This window comes from Eleutherodactylus coqui, chromosome 1 (genome assembly GCF_035609145.1).
Source record: "Eleutherodactylus coqui strain aEleCoq1 chromosome 1, aEleCoq1.hap1, whole genome shotgun sequence".
NCBI classification, from domain to species: domain Eukaryota; kingdom Metazoa; phylum Chordata; class Amphibia; order Anura; family Eleutherodactylidae; genus Eleutherodactylus; species Eleutherodactylus coqui.
The window spans coordinates 518795669-518817548 of NC_089837.1; the positions used below are offsets into that span (position 1 = coordinate 518795669).

The 21880-nt window shown below is 45.9% G+C and overlaps 1 protein-coding gene across 1 annotated transcript in view; it reads left to right on the forward strand.

Moving 5' to 3' along the window:
* The first annotated feature begins 3144 nt into the window (after positions 1-3144).
* Positions 3145-21880, forward strand: part of PRCP (prolylcarboxypeptidase) — a 37306-nt gene continuing 18570 nt past the window's right edge. The window contains exon 1 of the mRNA XM_066588204.1: positions 3145-3299. Coding sequence (XP_066444301.1) covers positions 3192-3299 — 108 coding nt within the window. The 5' untranslated portion in view covers positions 3145-3191. The remainder of the gene's footprint in view (positions 3300-21880) is intronic.

Consider the following 21880-nt stretch of genomic DNA (forward strand, 5'->3'; position numbering starts at 1 on the left):
ACTGGGGCGCGGTGAAAAGACTGTGGTGTGGTAGACTGCGGCACGATGGAAGGACTGTGGCACTGCCGGCTCTTTACTGATACTGCAGAAAGCCTGCGTATTATTTCCTACGGGTGCGTTACAGAAACGGCCCGCCCTCTGCTCTACCCGCGAGCGCCACGCCAATGCCCGTTATAAATTCTCTGAAGGCGGATTCAGGCGTGTGTCGGCACAATTACCGCGGAGGCACGGGGTGCGGCTGCGCCTGAAATGTCTTTGACTTCGCTGGATTTTCAAACTACATGCCGGAGCGCAGGGGTCTGAAAACAGACCGCGGGAAGATGGACGCCACCGTATCTGGCCGCACGCAGTATTCACGGTCCTGTCTTCTCTCAGCTGCACTATTGTTTTGCCTGGATGCACAGTCTGCGTACGGGCGGGTTCAGACGAGCGCGCGCAACTACATTCGCCGGTACGCAACAGATTTTCGTATGAACGAAGTTGTGAGATGCCAAGAAGCCGTCTGATCCGTCCGTGCCCGCAGAGAGGTCGCTGGTTTTTGCGACTGAAATGCCCGTTCACCCGCTGGCGTGTTACACCTTCCCGCGGGATAGAATGGCGATTAAAAGCCTAATTGCAGTTCCTTTTGCGTCTTCTTTTCCCTCCATTGTCCGCAGCGTCACTTCCTTCCTTTTTTGGAGCCGCCATAGAAGTCTACGGCAGCTTTCTGCGTAACACGGACACAGAAGGAGCGGACCGGTGGTTTTGGATGAAGAGTTTGCGCAGAAAAAACACGTTCGCCTGAACCAATCTATTGAAATTGAAGGCATCACTTTGTCGCATTCTACAGGCGAGATTTTCTCGTGTGGAAACGCCTCTGCAAATATGTCCGTCAGAATCCGCCCCGAGCCCGCTGTCACACGGACGTAAGCGCAATTGCGTGTTTTATTGTACTTTTTGCACGTGCAAAAAAACAAGCAACCGCGCTTAACGGGCAATTAATGACTTCAATATCTGCTGGAAGAGGCTGCATGTTTTTTTGCGCAGATACGTTCGTGTGCCGCGGGCCTAAAGACATCTCCGCAGGTCCTGTTTCACCGCTTCACGTCTATGCGTGCGTTTAAAAACCGGATTGCACTGCTTTGATGCGATTACAGTCTATTATTATTGCATGTAACCATAGTAACCATTAATAAAGTGCGCAGAACCTTAATTACAGCTTACGGCGTTTGTTTTTATGTACGCAGATGGGCTGCGTATGATATGCTGAGCGATAGCGCACGCTGCGATTTATTTCTGGCGCGTATAGGTACGCCGCATCCGCACGCCGGCGTGAATGGAAGAGTGAAAGTCCATTGAATGTCATTGCCTCCGTTCGTCGTGTATCAGCATGGACACGTGATACGCGGTGAAGACACGGTCGTGGACATGAGCCCCTACTGAGAGCCGTAAGCTGTTGTATCTTTTATCTCCACTAGGGGGCAGCATGTGGCTCTATTGCGGTAGGGCAGAGGGTCAGTAACTGTCAGTCAGCGCCCGCCATTTGCAGAATTCTTCTTTTGCGCCACTTTCTCTGTCATAATAAAAAAAATTACACATATATATATACAGGGTTAGTAAAATTAAACCTCCTCAATTCATTAAAACCACGGCCTGCTCTAGGAATCTGCGAGTGCGCAAATGTACACGCGAGTATGCGCAAATGTACACGCGAGTATGCGCAAATCACTGCGCCTACCCGCAAACACTGGCACCTAATTTGACTTAATAGCCATTTAAATCAGTGTGGGGTGATTCCCCCCGCCCATGTCAGCGAGTGGAGCCTGCGCAAATATGCACAGAATTTTCGCAGGCACGTACGCAAAAAACCCTCCTTTACAGCACAAGTGCGTTGCGCTGGAGCGAGCGTTTTTGTTCTCATATGACGCCACCCCTAAATGTGCTGATATACGCACGCAAATCCATCTCGTTCCTGGTGCAACTATGTTGCCCTCGCGTGAAAGAGTCCTTAGGACATGCGAATGTATGAATGCGCGAGCTGTCCGTATATCGGTGAGCACGTGGCGGGGGGGTCAGTAGCCTCAGGTTGGACGCAGACGGACGGATTTGTGCACAAAATGTTTGCGCGGGCAATCCGCAGAAAATAGAACCCATGGAAGGGAAGCGATGATGGGCGATGCTGAAACACGAACGCTCAAAAATAGAACCTAGGACCGTCTTTTTCCGCGTCCGTTCGTGCAGCCGTGTTTGTAGGAACAGAACTGATTTTTATGGTTTCGTTCTTATGAGCGTATTTTTTTTTTCACACAATCTTCGACGCACGTAAAAAAAATACGCGTCTCGTCCTGTTCGGAAACGTCCATTGCAGTGGATGCAGCGAATACTCCGGCCCCTCCGCGTACTTTTTCTGCGAGCACAAAGATCCGCACACGTGGAATACACGCATGGAAGCGATTTACGGTCGCGTATATTGGACTGAGAGAAAAATCACTCATGTGAACCGTTTCGCAGTTGGTCCGATATCGCGCACCTTTAGTGGACATGTATTTGCGGCGTTTTTGAGGAATGAGTGTTGCGCATTTGTGCGCGATACGCCATATTTTACTGCACTTTTTGATTCATTTTGCGCATAAAACCTCGCCCCGATGTCGCCGCCGTTGGGATAGATTCACGGGCTCACAACGTTCTCTTTCCTTTTGTAAATACGCAGGAGAATAGAGCATTTTTTTTTGCGCTACTGATTTGCGCACGCCAAGTACGTTCCTGTGAACGAACCCACTGACATCAGCGGCTTCTATTTTCTGTGTATTGTACGCACAAATTTTTTGTGCGCAAATACGTTTGTGTGATTCCGGCCATATGTTCTGGGCAGATGGATACATTACATTCTATTGTTCCCTGTTATCAGCCATTCCACAGCTGATTGCACGCTCTGCAAAGTGATGAGCGATAGGACGTAAAAAAACCTGCCGTCCGTCCCGTATATTTATTTCCTGCATACGTGGGAGTGATATCAGCCGCTCCTCTTATAACGCCGCTGCTCTAGTATAAGAGTTTAGGTTGACTGGCCCTTTAAGGATTTAAAGAGCCATTTACTCCCCCCTATTGGCAGTGATGTGGTTAAAGGGGTGGAGGATGAGCTCCTCCCCCTTTGGGATAGTCCTTCCTCCTTCAGTCTATGCAGACAGGGAATCCCCTGGTAGGCAGCAGACATGGCATCTCTCCGGCTGTCAGGATGGAGCTGCCTGCTGCTGTCTTGCATGCTGGGCTCTGTAGTGCGCTCTGCTCCCACCTATGAGACGTTGTACTTTGACCAGAAGGTAAGAGCTGCGGTTTCTTTATACAGTAAATGCCGGGTCTATTTGTAGAGTCAGGAGGTGATGTGTGATCTGTGGTGGTCCGGTTAACCCTTATGTACCATGCCGGGGGCATCCTAGGCTGTTGTGCCCCTTTAAGGCTTAAAGTGGCGTCTCCTCATCAGGAGTTGCGGCTTCCTGTGTTTTGCAATCGCTTCTGCTGACATTTGATTCTTATTTCCTCCTTGAAGACTAATCTGTGATTGTCAGTGAAGTCTTGAGCCCCGCTGACCGACTACGGGGTCTTGTGCCGGTGAACCCGGCATGTAACTCTCTGAGGCTTCGTTCTCCCTATAATGTAACCATCTCAGCTCTGCTACATCTGTAACTTGTTACTGGACTCCGACAAGTAAACCATCTGATACATTGTACATCTCCTGGTTGGGGGGGCTGAGGCCCCCTTGGCTGTGAGGTCGGCTCCGCATAGGGGCTGTTCCTCCATTAAAAGGTGAAAACGGCGGTAAAATTGAAATTTTACGGCATTAAGTTCTGCGCCGCCCGTCAATCTTTGTCAGAGTTTTGTGCGATTTTATTTTCCGCAGCTCCTCTGCTGTTTTCAGTGGGGCTAGTATTGCCTCCGGCCCCGTTGAGGACATGTGGGAACCCTTGGATGCGACAGCCTCACATCCCTGCGGGCTGAAGGAATCCCCCGGCGTGGCTGTCACAGCAGCGGCAGGATATCACAATGTTCTCCCATTGTTTTTAATGGGGCCGGCGCTGCTGGTTCCACAGTCTCACTGCTCTTACAGTAAAGAACCCCCTTGTATGTTATAGACAAACCTTCTTTCCTCTAGACGTGAAGGGCGCCCCCTTGTTACAGTATGGGTGTATATAGCTCATAGAAGAGATCTCCGTATTATCGCCTGAATATTATACACAGTTATTGGGTCGCCCCGCAGCAGTTTTTCTTTTTCTAAACTAACTTTCCCCAATTCTGATGCCCCTCTGGTATTGGAGCCCATTCCATTTCTTACTTTAGTTGTCCGCCTTTGTACCTGCTCAAGCCGATTTGGTCCGATTTGCCTTGGCAGCAGCTGCCTGACACTGGTTGCTCCACTTAAAGGGGTTTTCCAGAGAGAATACAATTGATGAGCTATCCTAAGTATAGGTCATTAATAGTTGATCGGCCGGGGTCTGTTGCTCGGGACCCCCCGATCAGCTGAGCGGGCGCATGCTGCCAGTGCTGCAAATATACAGAGGTCGGAGTGAAAGTCTCATTATAATCAATGCGAGCCGTGCCTGCAGTTACCAGCGCCGGCCACTACATGGAGGCTTCCACTGAGACCTCTGTTATTGCTGACAGCATGCGCCCGCTCAGCTGATCGGTTGGGGCCCCGAGCGACGGACCCGGACGATCACCTATTGATGACCCATACTGAGGATAGCTCATCAATAGTATTCCCTCTGGAAAACCCCTTTAAGTTTGCAGTTAACTAAAAGTCCCAAGTCCTTTCCCCTGTCGGCGGTCCCCATATACTGTGTAACGGTGGCATGTACTCCTCTGCCCGTGCGCAGAGCCTTCCAGTTCTCAGTGTTACACCTTATTTGGGGCTCTCCTGCCCCCTCTTGCACCCGCCTTGTACCCTCTCTTCTGTTCCTCTACATGGTTTAGTGCCATCTGCAGGTATTTCCCGGCACAATGTTTCTACAGGCCATTAATAAATATATGAATCTTCCACATTACAACGTGACTTTCTGCCTTCCTCCAACAGTGAGGACCGGGGGCGCTAATAATTGGTGTATTTAGGAGCTGCTCTGCCCACTGGCATCACCCAGCTGGCGTGAATGTACAATGGCTCTCTGGGTGACTCGGTCATCGCTGGTAGAACGTGTAGATTGTTCCACTAATCAGCGCAGCTAATGTACTTGGCACGCCGTGAATGAGACTATAAGAGCGCATTACACACAATGGGAGGACAATGGGCTTGGTTGTCAATTGGGGGAAATAAGGAAGTAGTTGGAGGGCGCTGCCAGTGAAATGAGTATATCTGTACACGCGGTATCAGGGGGTCACCCCGCAGGCTGCACTCTCAGAGCCCAACAGGAACTTGTCATTTCCTCTGCTGATCCTTCCTCTACCTGACGGGACACAATCACAACGCTCGTTAGGAGTTCATTAGAAAGCACTAGTCAATTATTTCTGCAGATGTTCATCTTAATTGGGTCCTCTGTAAGTGCTGCAGGATCCCGATGGCAATTAAAGGCATGGAGGATTAAAGGGATTGTCCAGTATTATAACTTTTAAGATTTGGGAGATTCTAAAAAGCTTTTCTACTACTCTAACCCCTTAATATTGTACCCCCCTCTCCCCCCACACTTGTTTAATGGTACAGTCTAATGTACCGCATACAGTGATACCTCGGGTTAAGAGCGCCTCCGCTTACAGGCTTTTTGACTTGCGAGCAGGCTCTCTCCCGAATTTTTGTGCTCATTTAAGAGCAAGTACTTGGATTACAAGCCTTGCTCTCAATGGGGCTGCTGCTGCTGCTGGTGGCCCCATTGAAAGCTATGGCTTGCCGGCAACCCCTGCAGTGATTTTCGGGGAAGGGCTTTAAATATAAGCCCTTCCATGAAAATCATCCTTAGCTGTAGTAAAAAATATATACCTCAGAGCCTGGCACTTTAACCCCTTACATGCCACAATAAATAGCAACTGCAGCATGTCAGCAGATGACAGGGAGGGGCCCTTTCTCTTTCCCATTGACACCCTACAGTGCTATTTCAAGGTACCAAAGTGTTTGGCAGCCAGAAGTCTGACAAAGGCCTCCATGTCTGCCATGTAACTCGGGATATTGGGCCCCACCTCCCAGTCTAATGAGCTGCTGTCCTAAGCTTAGTAGAATGCACTACATAAGTAATGCGGTGTACCATCCTAGTGATTGAAAAATCACATTTTCAAGTCTCCTTTAGGGACTAAAGTTTAATTGAAATGAAAAAAATCAAGTTAAAACTCACTTTTTCCCCCACAAATGTCTTAAAAAATGTCAGAGCTACTTTGACTTTTTCGATCTAGACTTACCCAACGACACAAGCTGGTTAGATGGGTTCAAGACGTCTAATGGAATGACTTGCTAATGCATTCGGTTCTGCAAGATACTGACTTTAGTGACGTCAGCTTTGGGTAAGCTGTAATTGGGTCAGTACTCCTCCGGTGATGGGGGTCGGTGATCTAAGAGTGTATGACTTATGCGTCTGTAATAGAGAGGAGTGTCCCAGCCTGATGGCCACTCCAAACTTCATAGACTTCAATGATGCTTGGAGTTGAGGTCCGGCCGGGACACATCCGTATTACGGACATATAATACGCTTGTGTTATTGCCCTGAGACTGAAGGGATCTCTGAAGAACCATTAAAGTAGGGTAACTAGACCGGGTGTTAGGAAATAAACGGATTTCACGGTGAAGACGTAAGTAATGTGAATGTGGGGCACGGCTTCATCAATGGTTGTCCTTTTGGACTGGTGATTTCCGAAATGAGGGAAATTCACAACTTTCAGTTTTGGGCAGTGTTATATATCAGGCTGAGACTTTTAATCTTGACGGGACGTCCTGGATTCTCCGAGTCTTCTCAGAAGGTCTACAAGGCTTCTTGGAATAGGTAATGATAGCAAAGAGTTGTTCTGATGCCACATCCTAGTTGATTCTTCTTAATCTGCATTCCCTTTATGGTAAAATGTATATCTTTCAATGTTCCTCTAGATTTAAAATGAGTCCTGTAGTTCCTACACTGACCACTATGCCTAACAATATTGTGACACCGCCTGTTTGTAGAGAGAACTTCTTAGCAGTTTTCTGATTATTGGTTGCAGGACTGCAATCAAAGGAAAATTTATAAGTAACCCAGGATCCAGCATTCACAAGAGGTGATCGCCACAGCTCACCACCTCCCCCTTCCTGCACAGGTCACAGAGCATGCGCACAAAACCAAACCGTAGTGCTACAAAGTCGCATGTGGTGCTACAGTCACGTGATTTTGTAGCACCACATGCAAGGATTTTTGGGGGTGGGGGGGGCTTGAAATATAAGCCCTACCCCGAAAATAAGTTGTAGCTGAAGAAATAAATAAGTATACATCACCTCTACCGCACTGTCTGGGGCGCTGCTGTAGCTTCTCTCCGGGTCTCCGCAACTGTTTCTCTTCACCATCTTCTGGCGGGGGATGGAAAAAACTCTCCGCCTCCTGGAAGCCCTAGCTGTGATTGGCTGATGCTTAGCAAATCACAGCCAGCACTTGATGAATGGCTGTGATTGATTGCTTACAAGGTGATGTATGTGTATTTTTACTTTTATTTTTTCCTGCAGTTAGGGCTTATATTATAGCTTTGACAGTAGAATTTCCTACTGTCAAAGTTGCATCGCACCGCATGAAAATCGTGCTATGCGATGCAACAGAACAGAGAGGGAGGCTCCATAGGGAAACATGGGCTGCGAAACCTCATGAGTTGCGCGCATATAGCGGGACCCGTGAGGTTTTTGTGTCGCGTTGTTGCATGGTACAAAACATCACATGTGTGAAGTAACCCATAGGAAAGCATGGGCTTCACATACATGGAATTTTGTAGCAATCCGGCGAGCCATCCGGACCATCTGCAGTACAGAAAGGGCAAAAAAATAACAGGTATGTGGAGCCATCGACCAAGAACAGGGTCCGATTCCACTGCAAACTGACCCATTTGTGTGCATCCAGCCTTAGTGATTACAATATCAGAGTAAACTGATCAATTATTGTGGAGAACTGATGCCTTGTAGGGAGGCTCTAGTACCCTGTTGTACCGCCTCTAGCTTGGATACAAGATGTGATACGGGCAGGCATGGAGGCTCTAGTACCCTGTTGTACCACCTCTAGCTTGGATACAAGATGTGATACAGGCAGGGATGGAGGCTCTAGTACCCTGTTGTACCGCCTCCAGCTTGGATACAAGATGTGATACGGGCGGGAATGGAGGCTCTAGTACCCTGTTGTACTGCCTCTAGCTTGGATACAAAATATGATATGGGGGGCATGGAGGCTCTAGTACCCTGTTGTACCGCCTCTAGCTTGGATACATGATGTGATGGAGGCTTTAGTATAAAGAAAAATAGAAGTGGAGAGGAGCTGCTACTGTTAAAAAAAATGTCATTCTTTATTAAGTAAAAAAAGCGCGTTTCGGCTATAGTAGCCTTTATCTTTTTAACTTCATAAAGAATGACATTTTTTTAACGGTAGCAGCTCCTCTCCACTTCTATTTTTCTTTATATGGAATTTGGCCGTTTGCCGTCGGCTGCTTGAGGACGGACCTCCTGTTGAATCTCAGATCTCCCTGCAACACTGGAAGATACTGCTGGTGAGGTGAGCCCATATTTCTTTTTTGGAGGCTTTAGTACCCTGCTGTACCGCCTCTAGCTTGTGGGGGGGAGTATGCTGCTCCACAGCAAAGTGTCTGGAGACCTAGAGGTGAACGCCTCAAACCTGCCTAACATGGCTGAATTCGTTGATGAAGACAACTCGGTAGTAGTTCAGTTTCATCACTGCAAACCTCCAACAGTCTGGTCAGACGCTCCTCTGTACTGGTGGTCTGTAGGGGGCATCCTGAGCCTGGTCACCTTGTGTGCCCTCACACATCCACTGGTCCCAACACCTCCTAACAGTCTGGACTGAACGGTCGGTGGAGGATAATTCATCGATACGACCATCCAGCTTCTCACAAGCCTCCAAGAGCCTTTTATAGGCCAAGGGGGGAAGCACTTTTAGGGCCTCCGGTGACAAGACCATTAAAAAAAAAAAAAAATGATTAGAGTTGTGGCCTAATTAGATGGACAGTGTATAATCCTCCACAACTTGAATGCAGCATTGTTATTGGTAAGGGGGATGGAAGGGGAAGCGGGTGGGGGTGCTGTTCGGGAAGAAAATGACCATGTGTTTCTCGTTCTGGAGAACCTCTTGATGAACATTTTGTTTGGATTAGCTGAGATAGAGATGTTATGAATGGCTTCAGATGTCACATTGGAGCTGTTGGTCTTTACTCCTTGTTTTCCACCTCAGATATTCTATTCTAAGTCCTATGCTCTGCACTTCCTCCACACTGTATATTGGCTCTAGCATATAACCTACCAGGCTTGGAAAGTTGGTGTGGTGATCTTCTCTGCCAGTGCTGGCCAGTATAATAAAGGGATGTGGGGGCATATACTACAAGTACAGTTGCAAGTCAGTGGGTGTACCCTTGGAAATGACTTGGATTTCTTCATTGATGACCAATACAACGCGGTCTTATTGAAGGGCCCTTTTACACTGAGCAATTATTATTCTGATTCTTGATGGCTTGTAGAAATCTAACAATCGGTTGAAGAAGAGGAAAATAAAGGCAGAAACTCTTTTTAAGTTCTTCTGCAAAAGGCATTGCAATGAAAGGAGATGAGTTTGGAAGTGCTGATTTCACAGGTGCTTTGCCCATTAAATAAAGACACACTAAGCCTGGTTACTGACAAATCTAATTTTAAAGATTGGTTACTGTGAAGCATGCCTTGATATAAAAAATAAATCGGCCACATTTTATCTTCAATAATTTGAGTTTTGTGAGGCTCATACAACAGGACATTGGAGAATAAACTATCTGGTTATACAGAGTGAGATTATACAAGAAAAGTGATGTAGTGCACGACTCGCGTCAGCAAAGCTGACTACATTTTGTTACTAATGCAGACGTCCAGGGAATGTACAGCTCTGAAAACATGTCACATGGTTTGTCAAAGATATGCAATGCTGATTCAAACAATTTTCCAGTCCCATCGCCCCACGCTGTTAGAGTGGGAAAAAAAACTCCCTACATCTGGCCTCGTTGGGGAGTATGCGCATCATGAAGTTGGGATCCTGCTCAAGCGCTCCCTCTTTGTATGCAGCTCCTATTCTGGAGGACCATGTAATGCCTAATTTCCCACTTGTTTTTATAGTAGCCTTGTGATTTGTCATATCACATTCTTCAAAGTGGCCACTGATCAGTGGGGTTTGGCTGCCAGAATGGAAGCGATCAGTTGATCCTCCTTATATTAGACTCACTCTGAGGACAGGGTGCATGCGCACTGAATGAAGAGGTGAGTTTGATGCAGGTGGATGTAAAATGCGCCCCCTGGACTTTGCAGAGCTGCTCTACAAGCACCCTGAACCAAGTTTACGGCATTCATAGGACTGACGGGTTCCTTTTGGAGACATCACATAAACTGTTCATAGCCGTTGGCTGTAGATGTACTTCATCATTAGTTAAGAATTAGAAAATATATATAATACATAATATTATTTTACATTAAACTCTGCACTTACCACGTGGTCAGCAGATGGTGGGAGGATCGTTAGCAGTCCAACCCAGGTTTATCCAGAATAATTTCTCCCATGTGTATTTACAAATTGCTTTAGAAGATTATCTACAGGTGTTTCGTTATCACCTCTGTATTCATGGCCAATAAAATTCTCATATTTCTGACAAACGGCAAATCGTGAAACTTTTTTTTTTTTTCTTCAGGGCAGTCATATAGTTATATTCTTGCGCATAGGGGGCAGTATTATAGTAGTTATATTCTTGCGCATAGGGGGCAGTATTATAGTAGTTATATTCTTGTACATAGGGGGCAGTATTATAGTAGGTATATTCTTGTACATAGGAGGCAGTATTATAGTAGGTATATTCTTGTACATAGGGGGCAGTATTATAGTAGTTATATTCTTGTACATAGGGGGCAGTATTATAGTAGTTATATTCTTTTACATAGGGTGCAGTATTATAGTAGTTATATTCTTGTACATAGGGGGCAGTATTATAGTAGTTATATTCTTGTACATAGGGGGCAGTATTATAGTAGTTATATTCTTGTACATAGGGGGCAGTATTATAGTAGTTATATTCTTGTACATAGGGGGCAGTATTATAGTAGTTATATTCTTGTACATAGGAGGCAGTATTATAGTAGTTATATTCTTGTACATAGGAGGCAGTATTATAGTAGTTATATTCTTGTACATAGGGGGCAGTATTATAGTAGTTATATTCTTGTACATAGGGGGCAGTATTATAGTAGTTATATTCTTGTACATAGGAGGCAGTATTATAGTAGTTTTATTCTTGTACATAGGGGCAGTATTATAGTAGTTATATTCTTGTACATAGGGGCAGTATTATAGTAGTTATATTCTTGTACATAGGGGCAGTATTATAGTAGTTATATTCTTGTACATAGGGGCAGTATTATAGTAGTTATATTCTTGTACATAGGGGCAGTATTATAGTAGTTATATTCTTGTACATAGGGGGCAGTATTATAGTAGTTATATTCTTTTACATAGGGGGCAGTATTATAGTAGTTATATTCTTTTACATAGGGTGCAGTATTATAGTAGTTATATTCTTGTACATAGGGGGCAGTATTATAGTAGTTATATTCTTGTACATAGGGGGCAGTATTATAGTAGTTATATTCTTGTACATAGGGGGCAGTATTATAGTAGTTATATTCTTGTACATAGGGGGCAGTATTATAGTAGTTATATTCTTGTACATAGGGGGCAGTATTATAGTAGTTATATTCTTGTACATAGGAGGCAGTATTATAGTAGTTATATTCTTGTACATAGGAGGCAGTATTATAGTAGTTATATTCTTGTACATAGGGGGCAGTATTATAGTAGTTATATTCTTGTACATAGGGGGCAGTATTATAGTAGTTATATTCTTGTACATAGGGGGCAGTATTATAGTAGTTATATTCTTGTACATACGGAGATAGTATTATAGTAGTTATATTCTTGTACATAGGGGCAGTATTACAGTAGTTATATTCTTTTACATAGGGTGCAGTATTATAGTAGTTATATTCTTGTACATAGGGGGCAGTATTATAGTAGTTATATTCTTGTACATAGGGGGCAGTATTATAGTAGTTATATTCTTGTACATAGGGGGCAGTATTATAGTAGTTATATTCTTGTACATAGGGGGCAGTATTATAGTAGTTATATTCTTGTACATAGGGGCAGTATTATAGTAGTTATATTCTTGTACATAGGAGCAGTTTTATAGTAGTTATATTCTTGTACATAGGGGCAGTATTATAGTAGTTATATTCTTGTACATAGGGGGCAGTATTATAGTAGTTATATTCTTGTACATAGGGGGCAGTATTATAGTAGTTATATTCTTGTACATAGGGGGCAGTATTATAGTAGTTATATTCTTGTACATAGGGGGCAGTATTATAGTAGTTATATTCTTGTACATAGGGGGCAGTATTATAGTAGTTATATTCTTGTACATAGGGGGCAGTATTATAGTAGTTATATTCTTGTACATAGGGGGCAGTATTATAGTAGTTATATTCTTGTACATGCGGAGATAGTATTATAGTAGTCATATTCTTGTACATAGGGGGCAGTATTATAGTAGTTATATTCTTGTACATAGGGGGCAGTATTATAGTAGTTATATTCTTGTACATAGGGGCAGTATTATAGTAGTTATATTCTTGTACATAGGAGGCAGTATTATAGTAGTTATATTCTTGTACATAGGGGACAGTATTATAGTAGTTATATTCTTGTACATAGGAGCAGTATTATAGTAGTTATATTCTTGTACATAGTGGCAGTATTATAGTAGTTATATTCTTGTACAATGGGGGCAGTATTATAGTAGTTATATTCTTGTACATAGGGGGCAGTATTATAGTAGTTATATTCTTGTACATAGGAGGCAGTATTATAGTAGTTATATTCTTGTATATAGGGGGCAGTATTATAGTAGTTATATTCTTGTACATACGGGGCAGTATTATAGTAGTTATATTCTTGTACATACGGGGCAGTATTCTAGTAGTTATATTCTTGTACATACGGGGCAGTATTCTAGTAGTTATATTCTTGTACATAGGGGGCAGTATTCTAGTAGTTATATTCTTGTACATAGGGGGCAGTATTCTAGTAGTTGTGTTTTTTGTTTTTTTTTGTTCAGCATTAGGTGTTCTCAGACCAGTAGTCGCTGTGTAGTGACCCAAAGTCTATATTTCTGACCCCTCCATAAATGTCATACATGTCATGTCTTCAATGTGGATGCACTGTGCAAAGTGTCTTGTCGTCTGTTATGTGTATTGCACAGCTGCAGCATGTGAGACATGAATGTCTAAAAGTGGCTGGGATATGTCTGGAAAAGTATCAATTATGTCTTATATGTTAGACCCTATAAATGTGAGTGTCTGAGAGCAGGAAAGTGTCTTCTGTCATCTTCTATGGTTGAGTGGCGTGCTGGCCACATGGGGGTACCTTCAACCCTCATGTGGCTAAGTGATGGAGGAAGAGGAGAGGTATTCTGAGCCCTGCTATTCCAGGTACCACCTCTAAGAAGTAATTGAAGTGAAGAGGCCGCAGTGCAGAGCTGCCTGCAAATACTTAGTGAGTGTCTAAATGTTCCTACCCCCATCCTCCTCTGGAGTGTTGCCCTTCCAGGAGCGTTACCATACAGATAACGTGGACTGTAGGACCGGTGTCATCCTGTGTCTCCTCCCTGACCTCACATTCTTTGTCTTTCCTGCACTGGTGTGTATAATGTTGTACTCTGACAAGCTTCCAGTAAAGTTCATTGGTCACTGCCCGTTCCCAGTGACTGAGTTATCAAGATTTAACTGTGTGTAGACTCTTCATCTAACAACTCGAGTACAAGCTACGGTGAGGACAGAACAGTGGCGTCACACGTGACAAATCTATAGTCTACCACACGTATACAGGTAACCACTGTCCCAGCATTGCTTGGAAGAGGCCGAGCTGTACTTGCGCTGAGGTTCAATGCGTCCCTCCAGGGCAAGTGCCAACTCTACCCCGCCAGCTCCTCAGTGTGGGTCTCGTGTCTAGGTGACTGCTGGGACGCTGCAACTGCCCCATCCCACTCTTTGGCTTATACAAAGTACGTTACTCAGCAAGGGGTGTTAATGGTCACAGCAAAAAAATCTCCCAGGGTAAGGAGTACATGCAGTGTTGTATGAGTATTCTGATGCATACAGGGAGTTGGGGTGCTCTTACATGGGAGCAGTTCAGTGAATGGAGCTGGAGAGCATTGGAGATCTCTTCCAGCCCACCGCCTCCATTCACTGAACAGGCAGTCACTCGAAGATTAACCGCCTACTTGCACAGAGCGAGAATCCGGTCATTCACTTTTTTTTCCCCCCCTTCAGTAAGCTGAAAAGTGGCAAAGCGGCGCTCTCTGCCTCTGTACCCTATCGGGTCCCACTCTTACATGAAACAACTCTCGGTCGAGATTGCTTGTTCGAATAAAACACAGCTTGAAGAAAAATAACCGGTTTAGCGGCTTGCATTGTAGTACGTTTTTATTGACTTTATTTTAAAGGATCTGCTCTTCAACTTTTTTTTTTTTTTTATTTAGTTTTTTTTTAATATATAATTCCTACATGGTGGAGTTCTCGGCAGTAACTTCGTACCAAGAAAATGTGGTCTTTTAAGAAGCTGGCTGTTGGGCCGCCTTCACACTGGACGTAAATGCTGTGGAATCTCCTCTCAGAAAATGTGCAGCATTTCTGGTACAAGACATGGAACAAATCTCATCTGCTTGGTGCGGAAAATAATCCTTGCAGATTTTGCAGCGGAACTGATCCAACCTGGTTGGCCATAGGGTCGGGTGGCCGATTCTGTTGTCGGTTCTGTGTGGAACTTCACAGCTGTAGGCATCCACTAACCTTAGATGGGGAAACTGTTCTATGGTCTTTATAGCCTGGATCTGAATCCTGTTTGTATGGCTTCTGTGGAGCCTTTACCTATTGAAGAGGATTAAATCCATGTGCAGATCAGCAGCCCTACATCTGCAGAGCCGTAAAGTAGCAGCTCTGCTGTTGACTTCTGACAGTTTTGAGAGGTACAGTCAGTACAGAAAAACTTGTGCTGAATTACCTCGTATTAAAATACCTTAAAGGGGTTGTCTCACGCCGAAACGTTGTTTTTTTTTTCCATAGGCCCCCCGTTCGGTGCAGGACAACCCCAAAGGATGTGTTAAAAAAAATTTTTTTATTACTTACCCGAATCCCCGCTCTGCGACTTCTTCCTTCACCAAGATGGCCACCAGGATCTTCACCCACGATGCACCGCGGGTCTTCTCCCATAGTGCACCGTGGGCTCTGTGCGGTCCATTGCCGATTCCAGCCTCCTGATTGGCTGGAATCGGCACACGGGATGGGGCGGAGCTACGAGGACCAGCTCTCTGGCACGAGCGGCCCCATTCACCAGGAAGAAGACCGCACAGCGCAAGCGCGTCTAAAAAAGCAAGAAGACATCAGAATTAGACGGATCCACGGGGACGCTAGCAACGGAGCAGGTAAGTGAATAACTTCTGCATGGCTCATATTTAATGCACGATGTACATTACAAAGTGCATTAATATGGCCATACAGAAGTGTATACCCCCACTTGCTTTCGCGAGACAACCCCTTTAAGACTCCTCATAGGAGTCAGTGACCACTTTACATATTTGCCAGTATTCTAGTCCTGATTCCTTATACCTGCTACATGCTAAAAATACACATTTGTGACAAAATCCCGTTCTGCTGCAAAACCTGGCACACGGTTCCAGCTCGGGCAGATCTGTAAAAGATGAGTTGTGCTGATTTAGATGAACGGTCTTCTCACCGGAGGCCCTAAAAGTGGTTCCCCCCTTGGCCTATAAGAGGCTCTCGGAGGCTCCCTGTGTGTAGTGACCTCTTCTTCCGCTTGTAGAGCTTGTTGGCCACTAGATGCCTCTACGACACAGAAGAGATTTCACCCCGTTACCAGAGTCTGAGAGGGGCGCATTATTGGGATGTGAGAAGCTGGATGGTTGCATCGATAAATTGTCCTCCACTTGGCCGTTGTAACCGGGCTCGGGGACGCTCCCTACAGACCACCAGTAAAGGAGTGTCTAACCAGACTGTTAGGAGGTGTTGGGACCAGTGGATGTGTGAGGAGACACAAGGTGACCAGGCTCAGGACACCCCCTACAGACCACCAGTAGAGAAGAGCGTCTGACCAGACTGTTAAAGGGTGTTGGGACCAGTGGATGGGGGCACACAAGGTGACCGGGCTCAGGATGCACCCTACAGACCACCAGTAGACAGGAGAATATGATTGTCCCTTAAGTACCAGCAGCTCTGTTTTGTTGTCCACCATCCAGAGACAAATTGCGCCAATATTATAGCCCGGTGTCTGTCAGATCAACTTCCAGGCACTTGGCTGAAGGATACTTGATATCAGCCTTTGACCACCCACTAAACAAAAATAAAAAACTGAACCGCTACATAGGGGAACCAGGTTGTCTTTGGTGACAGATCCTGGTTTAGTTGGGCACTGATGATGGCAGTGTTTGTGTCTGGAGACCTCGGAGTGAGCTCCTCAATGTTTCATTTGCTGTGGAGCTGCACTCTGGCCCTGCTGGTGTGATTGGGGGTGGGTCATCACATACGACAGTTGGTCCCCCCTAGCAGTGGTATGAGGGACAATGACAGCTTAGCGATATGTTCAGGACATTCTGCAGCCACATGAGCTCCCCTCAGGGCAGGATTTCCAATTAATCCCTAATAGAACATGTATGGGACCATATCAACAGTCTATCAGTTTGCACGCTCTAGAGGCTCAGTTACAGCAATTGTGGACTGATATGCTGCAGGATACAGAACCTGTATGCCTTCCTGTATCCAAGCTAGAGGTGGTACAACAGGGTGCTAGAGCCTCCATGTCCGCCCGTATCACATCTTATATCTGTAGCGGCCCGGAGATAATGGGGCTCCGCCATAATGTATTTGTGTCATGCTCTGCATTGTCAGTGTCTTTCATGTTGTATGAATTTGATGCGTATTGCATAACTGCAGCACTGAATGCGTTAACTGCATGGTACGTGAGATGTCTGAGAAATGTATCTTGTTTGTCACATAATCGTGTATCACATATGTGAATACAAGGTGTCTGCAAGTCAGTCCATTCCAGTCTGAGATGCAAGTGAGTCACCTCAGCCTTCCCTGGGCCTGCCTTGCCAGGAGATGCCAGTGGTGTCCTAAGCCACTGATGAATGGAGAGCGAGAGAGTGCAACCGCCATCAGTGTGGAGTGCCTGCCAAATGTGAGTGCTGACCGGTAGAGGGCTGGCAAGAGTAAAAGAAGTTAGAACCCTGCAGAAAACTAGAACTGTAGATTCATCTGTCAACCTGTGATTTAAATATGTAAATATCTGAAGGGTTGTCACATTGCAGAGCGATCAGCCCTATTCTTATTTGCACATGGAAAGACTAGAAGCAATGGGATGAAACTGAAAGGGAGGAGACACATATTAGATATTAGACAGTGAGGGTGATCAATGAGTGGAACAGGTTACCACGGGAGGTGCTGAGTACTAAAGCCTCCATGTGCGCCATATCACATCTTGTATCCAAGCTAGGGGTGGTACAACAGGGTACTAGAGCCTCCATTTGCCTCTTATCGAAGCTATAGGCAGTACAATGGGGTACTAGGGTCTCCATGCACCCCCGTATCACATCTTGTATCCAAGCTATAGGCGGTACAACAGGGTACTAGAGCCTTCATACCAGCCTGTATCACATCTTATATCCAAGCTATAGGTGGTACAACAGAGTACTACAGCCTCCATGCCTGTCCATATCACATCCTGTATCGAAGCTAGAGGCGGTACAACAGGGTACTAGAGTCTCCATGCCCTTCTGTATCACATGTATCCAAGCTATAGGCAGTACATTGGGGTACTAGAGCCTCCATGCTCACCCATATCACATCTTGTATCGAAGCTTGAGGCGGTACAACAGGGTACTAGAGCCTCCATGCCCACCTGTATCACATCTTGTGTCCAAGCTAGAGGCGGTACAACAGGGTACTAGAGCCTCCATGCCCCCCGTACCTCATCTTGTATCCAAGCTAGAGGCGGTACAACAGGGTACCAGAGCCGCCCTACAAGGGGTCAGTTCTCCATAATAAATGATCCCATCAAAGAGATCCTAAGGGTGCCTGCACACGAGCGGAAATTCCGCGGTGGGATTTCCGCCGCTGCAAGCCTGCATAAGATTGCGTTAACAAACGCAATACTATGCAGACGGCTGCGCCAAATCTCGCGCGGCAAACAAACCGCGTCATGTTCTATTTCTGTGCGGAGCTCGTAGAGCCCCCGCACAGAAACGTCACTCACCCGCCGCTGGCTCCGGTCTGCGCATGCGCCAGCTGCTCGGCAAGCCGGCACATCAAACAGCTGGAGCCGCGGGCGCGGGTGAGTACGCGCTGGTCCCTGCAGGTGCTCGGGTCGGATCTGACCCGCCCGTCTGCAGGCGGCCTAACCCTCTGGTACCAGGTATTTTTTTTTTTGGGACAAGGAGTGTATGCGGACCCCTGAATCGTGTGCTACTAACTAGATGTCACAAAGAGAAATCTTGTTCAGTCGGCTGGTATAAGCATGGTGCTAAGTAGAAAATAAGGAACTGAAGCTGTGAGCTCAGCTAAAGGCAAAACCAGACCGGTACCCACTTCTACTTTCATATCCTCCAAGTGTTGAACACAGCCCTTTTGAGTAGAGAAGTGGAGCCCTGCTGAGGGTACGATCACACCTCAGGGAGGGAGCAACAAAAGTTGCCCGTTGACTTCACTTATACAATGGGTTTTTCCTACAAAATTCTCTGTAATTTCTGCAGTAAATGGAGCACAATGCGGATTTATAAATCTACCGCAAGATGATGTTCCACTGGATTTTCTTTCCTTTTTTTCCCCTCTGCTGTAAGGAAATGGAGTTTGTTAAAATTGTATTGTACATTGCTGTAGAAGTTTGTTCCCGGGACCAGAGGGTCACATTTAGGAACTCCAAACGTACTTCGTAAAGGGTTTTCCGGCACCTACAAGTTATTCCCTCATCCTCCCATATAGGAGTTAACTAGCTGATTGGTGGGGTCTGACTGCTGCAAACCCCCCCCCCCCCCCCCTCCACACGCCTCCTTTCACTCACTGATCACAAGAACTGGGTCCCGTTGGACCATAAGTGAATGCAGCGCAGGTTGGGCCGGCCACACTGCAGTCCATTCATTTCAATGAGAGCGCTGAGCACACAGCGAAGAAGAGCGCAGAGCTGTGCAAGTAATAAGAATGGTGCAATGAGTGAAGAACCGCCAGCTGCAAGGCTGCAGCAAGGGGCTCCTGGGCATGGCCATGTGAATATAAAACTATAACCGCAGTCACTGTCCTGGAAGCAGCTTTCTCCTCTTTATTAAGGGCATTAAAGGGAACTGGTCGTTTCTCTACAGCACCATAAACTAAGTTATGAAGGTGACTGGGGATTGGGTGATGTGTATTTAATACTCCCCTGGTTCCTGCAGTGCCCACCACTGAGGATGGCACACGGCACTGAACAACCAGCTCTTGTCATTCCCATGCATGTGCATTCACATACAAGTCTACAGGAGAGCACACGCGTGGCACTGTGAAGACTCGGCTGTCAGTGACGGGGCCTATAGTATGTATCTTGCAGCTCCTGGACTGTACGAGAAGCCACTATTGCTATAACAAGCCCCTTTGTCGGAGCTGCAGATGTCTCCAGGAGTCTTCTACTTGGTCTTGCAGTATTTCTGGGCTCTTGGGGATTATTATATCTGGTTTCCCTGAAATAAGAGAATGAGTTTGTTTTGTGCTGCAGTGCCTTCTAATTACTTTCCTGGGGTGTCCCATCTGTGGGTCTCCTGATCTCTCCTCCATCTGTTGGACAATGAAGTGTCTTGTTTCCTGTGAGAAATTGCACGCTGAGCAGATGGGTCATTGCTGGTTAGAGGATTCAGGGTGATCTAGTGTCCATGTGTAGGTCAATGTTACAGTTTCCAAATTGCTTCTGCTGTTTAGGATCACCGACTCTCACCGCATGGACTACTTTATAAACCCAAGTCTCTGCGGCTTTTCAACAAGTTCTTCACCCCTTGTCGTCGAGGCCTAATGCACACGTGTTTTACTATGGCCCATTGTAGGAATGCTACATACAGTGTATAGAAGTACACTGCTCAAAAGAAAATGTAACACTTAAATCACACAATAGATCTCAGACTTCTCCAAATTCTTCTACATCTGTCACATGCTCCTTGTGAACCTGCTCTCGCCTGTGAAGAGAATGGTGTACCTGCCAATCTAGTTGCACAGGACCTACTACGGGACGTCGGACCCTCATGCCACCCTTAAGAAGTCTGTTTCTAACTGGTCAGAAACATGCAGAGGCCCACTGTAGATTGCCTTGTAGTACTCTTGTTCCTTCGGTGTTGATGCCCTTGTATGCCCCTGCCCAGCTTTCCCTGGGTCCTGGTATCTTCTCCATGTTCCTGAGACTATGCCAGGAAGACACTGCAAACCTTCTTCTTCCTCCAGCACATATGGACAGGGGTGTAGCTATAGGGGGCGCAGATTTAGCAGTCGCTACCAGAACTTGGAACCTTGGAGGGCCTAAAGGCCTCTATCATATAAGAAAACACCAATGTTCTACATGGCACATGGATGATTGCGGGAAGGGGACATGTTACAGATTTTGCAATGGTTCCCCTACATTTAGCCTCAGCTTAATCTTTTAAGATTCTAGCAATGTCCCGGACTGCTAGTGTTGCATCAGTGGGCTTAAGAAAGGGAACAATACAGAGTAAAGTTGTGGGGAGTTACCCATGCTGAACTTTTGCATCTACGCCTCTACTTATGGATGTGCCATCTGCAAGAGCAGGACTACCTGTACAACCTGAGTAGGCTGCAGGTAGCACCTTGTGCTACTAGTAGTGACAAGTGTGGTGAAATGATACTGGTAGATTTGTCCCAATCTTCACGTGTCCATCTGCCACCTTTCTGTTCTGGGGGGGAAGTAGAGTGGACCTAGGCAGATGGTTAAGTGTATTTCCTGCCAAGTAGAGCTCAAGGCATTCCATTGCCATTCACACCTGTACCAGAGGGTCTTTGATGTCCCTTGCTCTTTTTGGGACTGGCAAGGAAGCCCTTAGTTATCACAACAGTTACCAAGTTACAAGGGGATGTCAGTTGTTACATCCCCTTCCATTTAGTCTCTCATGTTGTGTCCAATAACCAAATCTTGTGGCATGGAGACTGATGGTTATTAATGAAAGGAGGAATTAATAATGGGGATTATGGGCCATCTGAAGGTCACCGGGCCAAGAGGGGTTCTTTTCTGATCCATGAGTATATTGCAGATGCACTGTTCACTCCCACCGCTATGTGACATGACAGCCATAGCTTCTCTACTGGAGTACATCCTGAGGAAATCGAGCCGAAATGTTAAATTTGGTTTCCATTCAGAAGATCTGCGCATATACTCAGCCAGCTCATCGATGATGTAAGCAAGAGGATGGAGGTCTGACTCAAAGAAGGCTTTGAAACTAACGGGGTTCAGATGTTTCACTCGCTCCTCGTCCAGGACTCTTTAAAACCACTTCATAGACTGGTATTTTCTATTTATTTTTAATTTTCATACTGTTTTTGTATGTCTGCTCCTTATCCTCCAGTAAATATCTCCTTTTTGTATATTTTTACCTA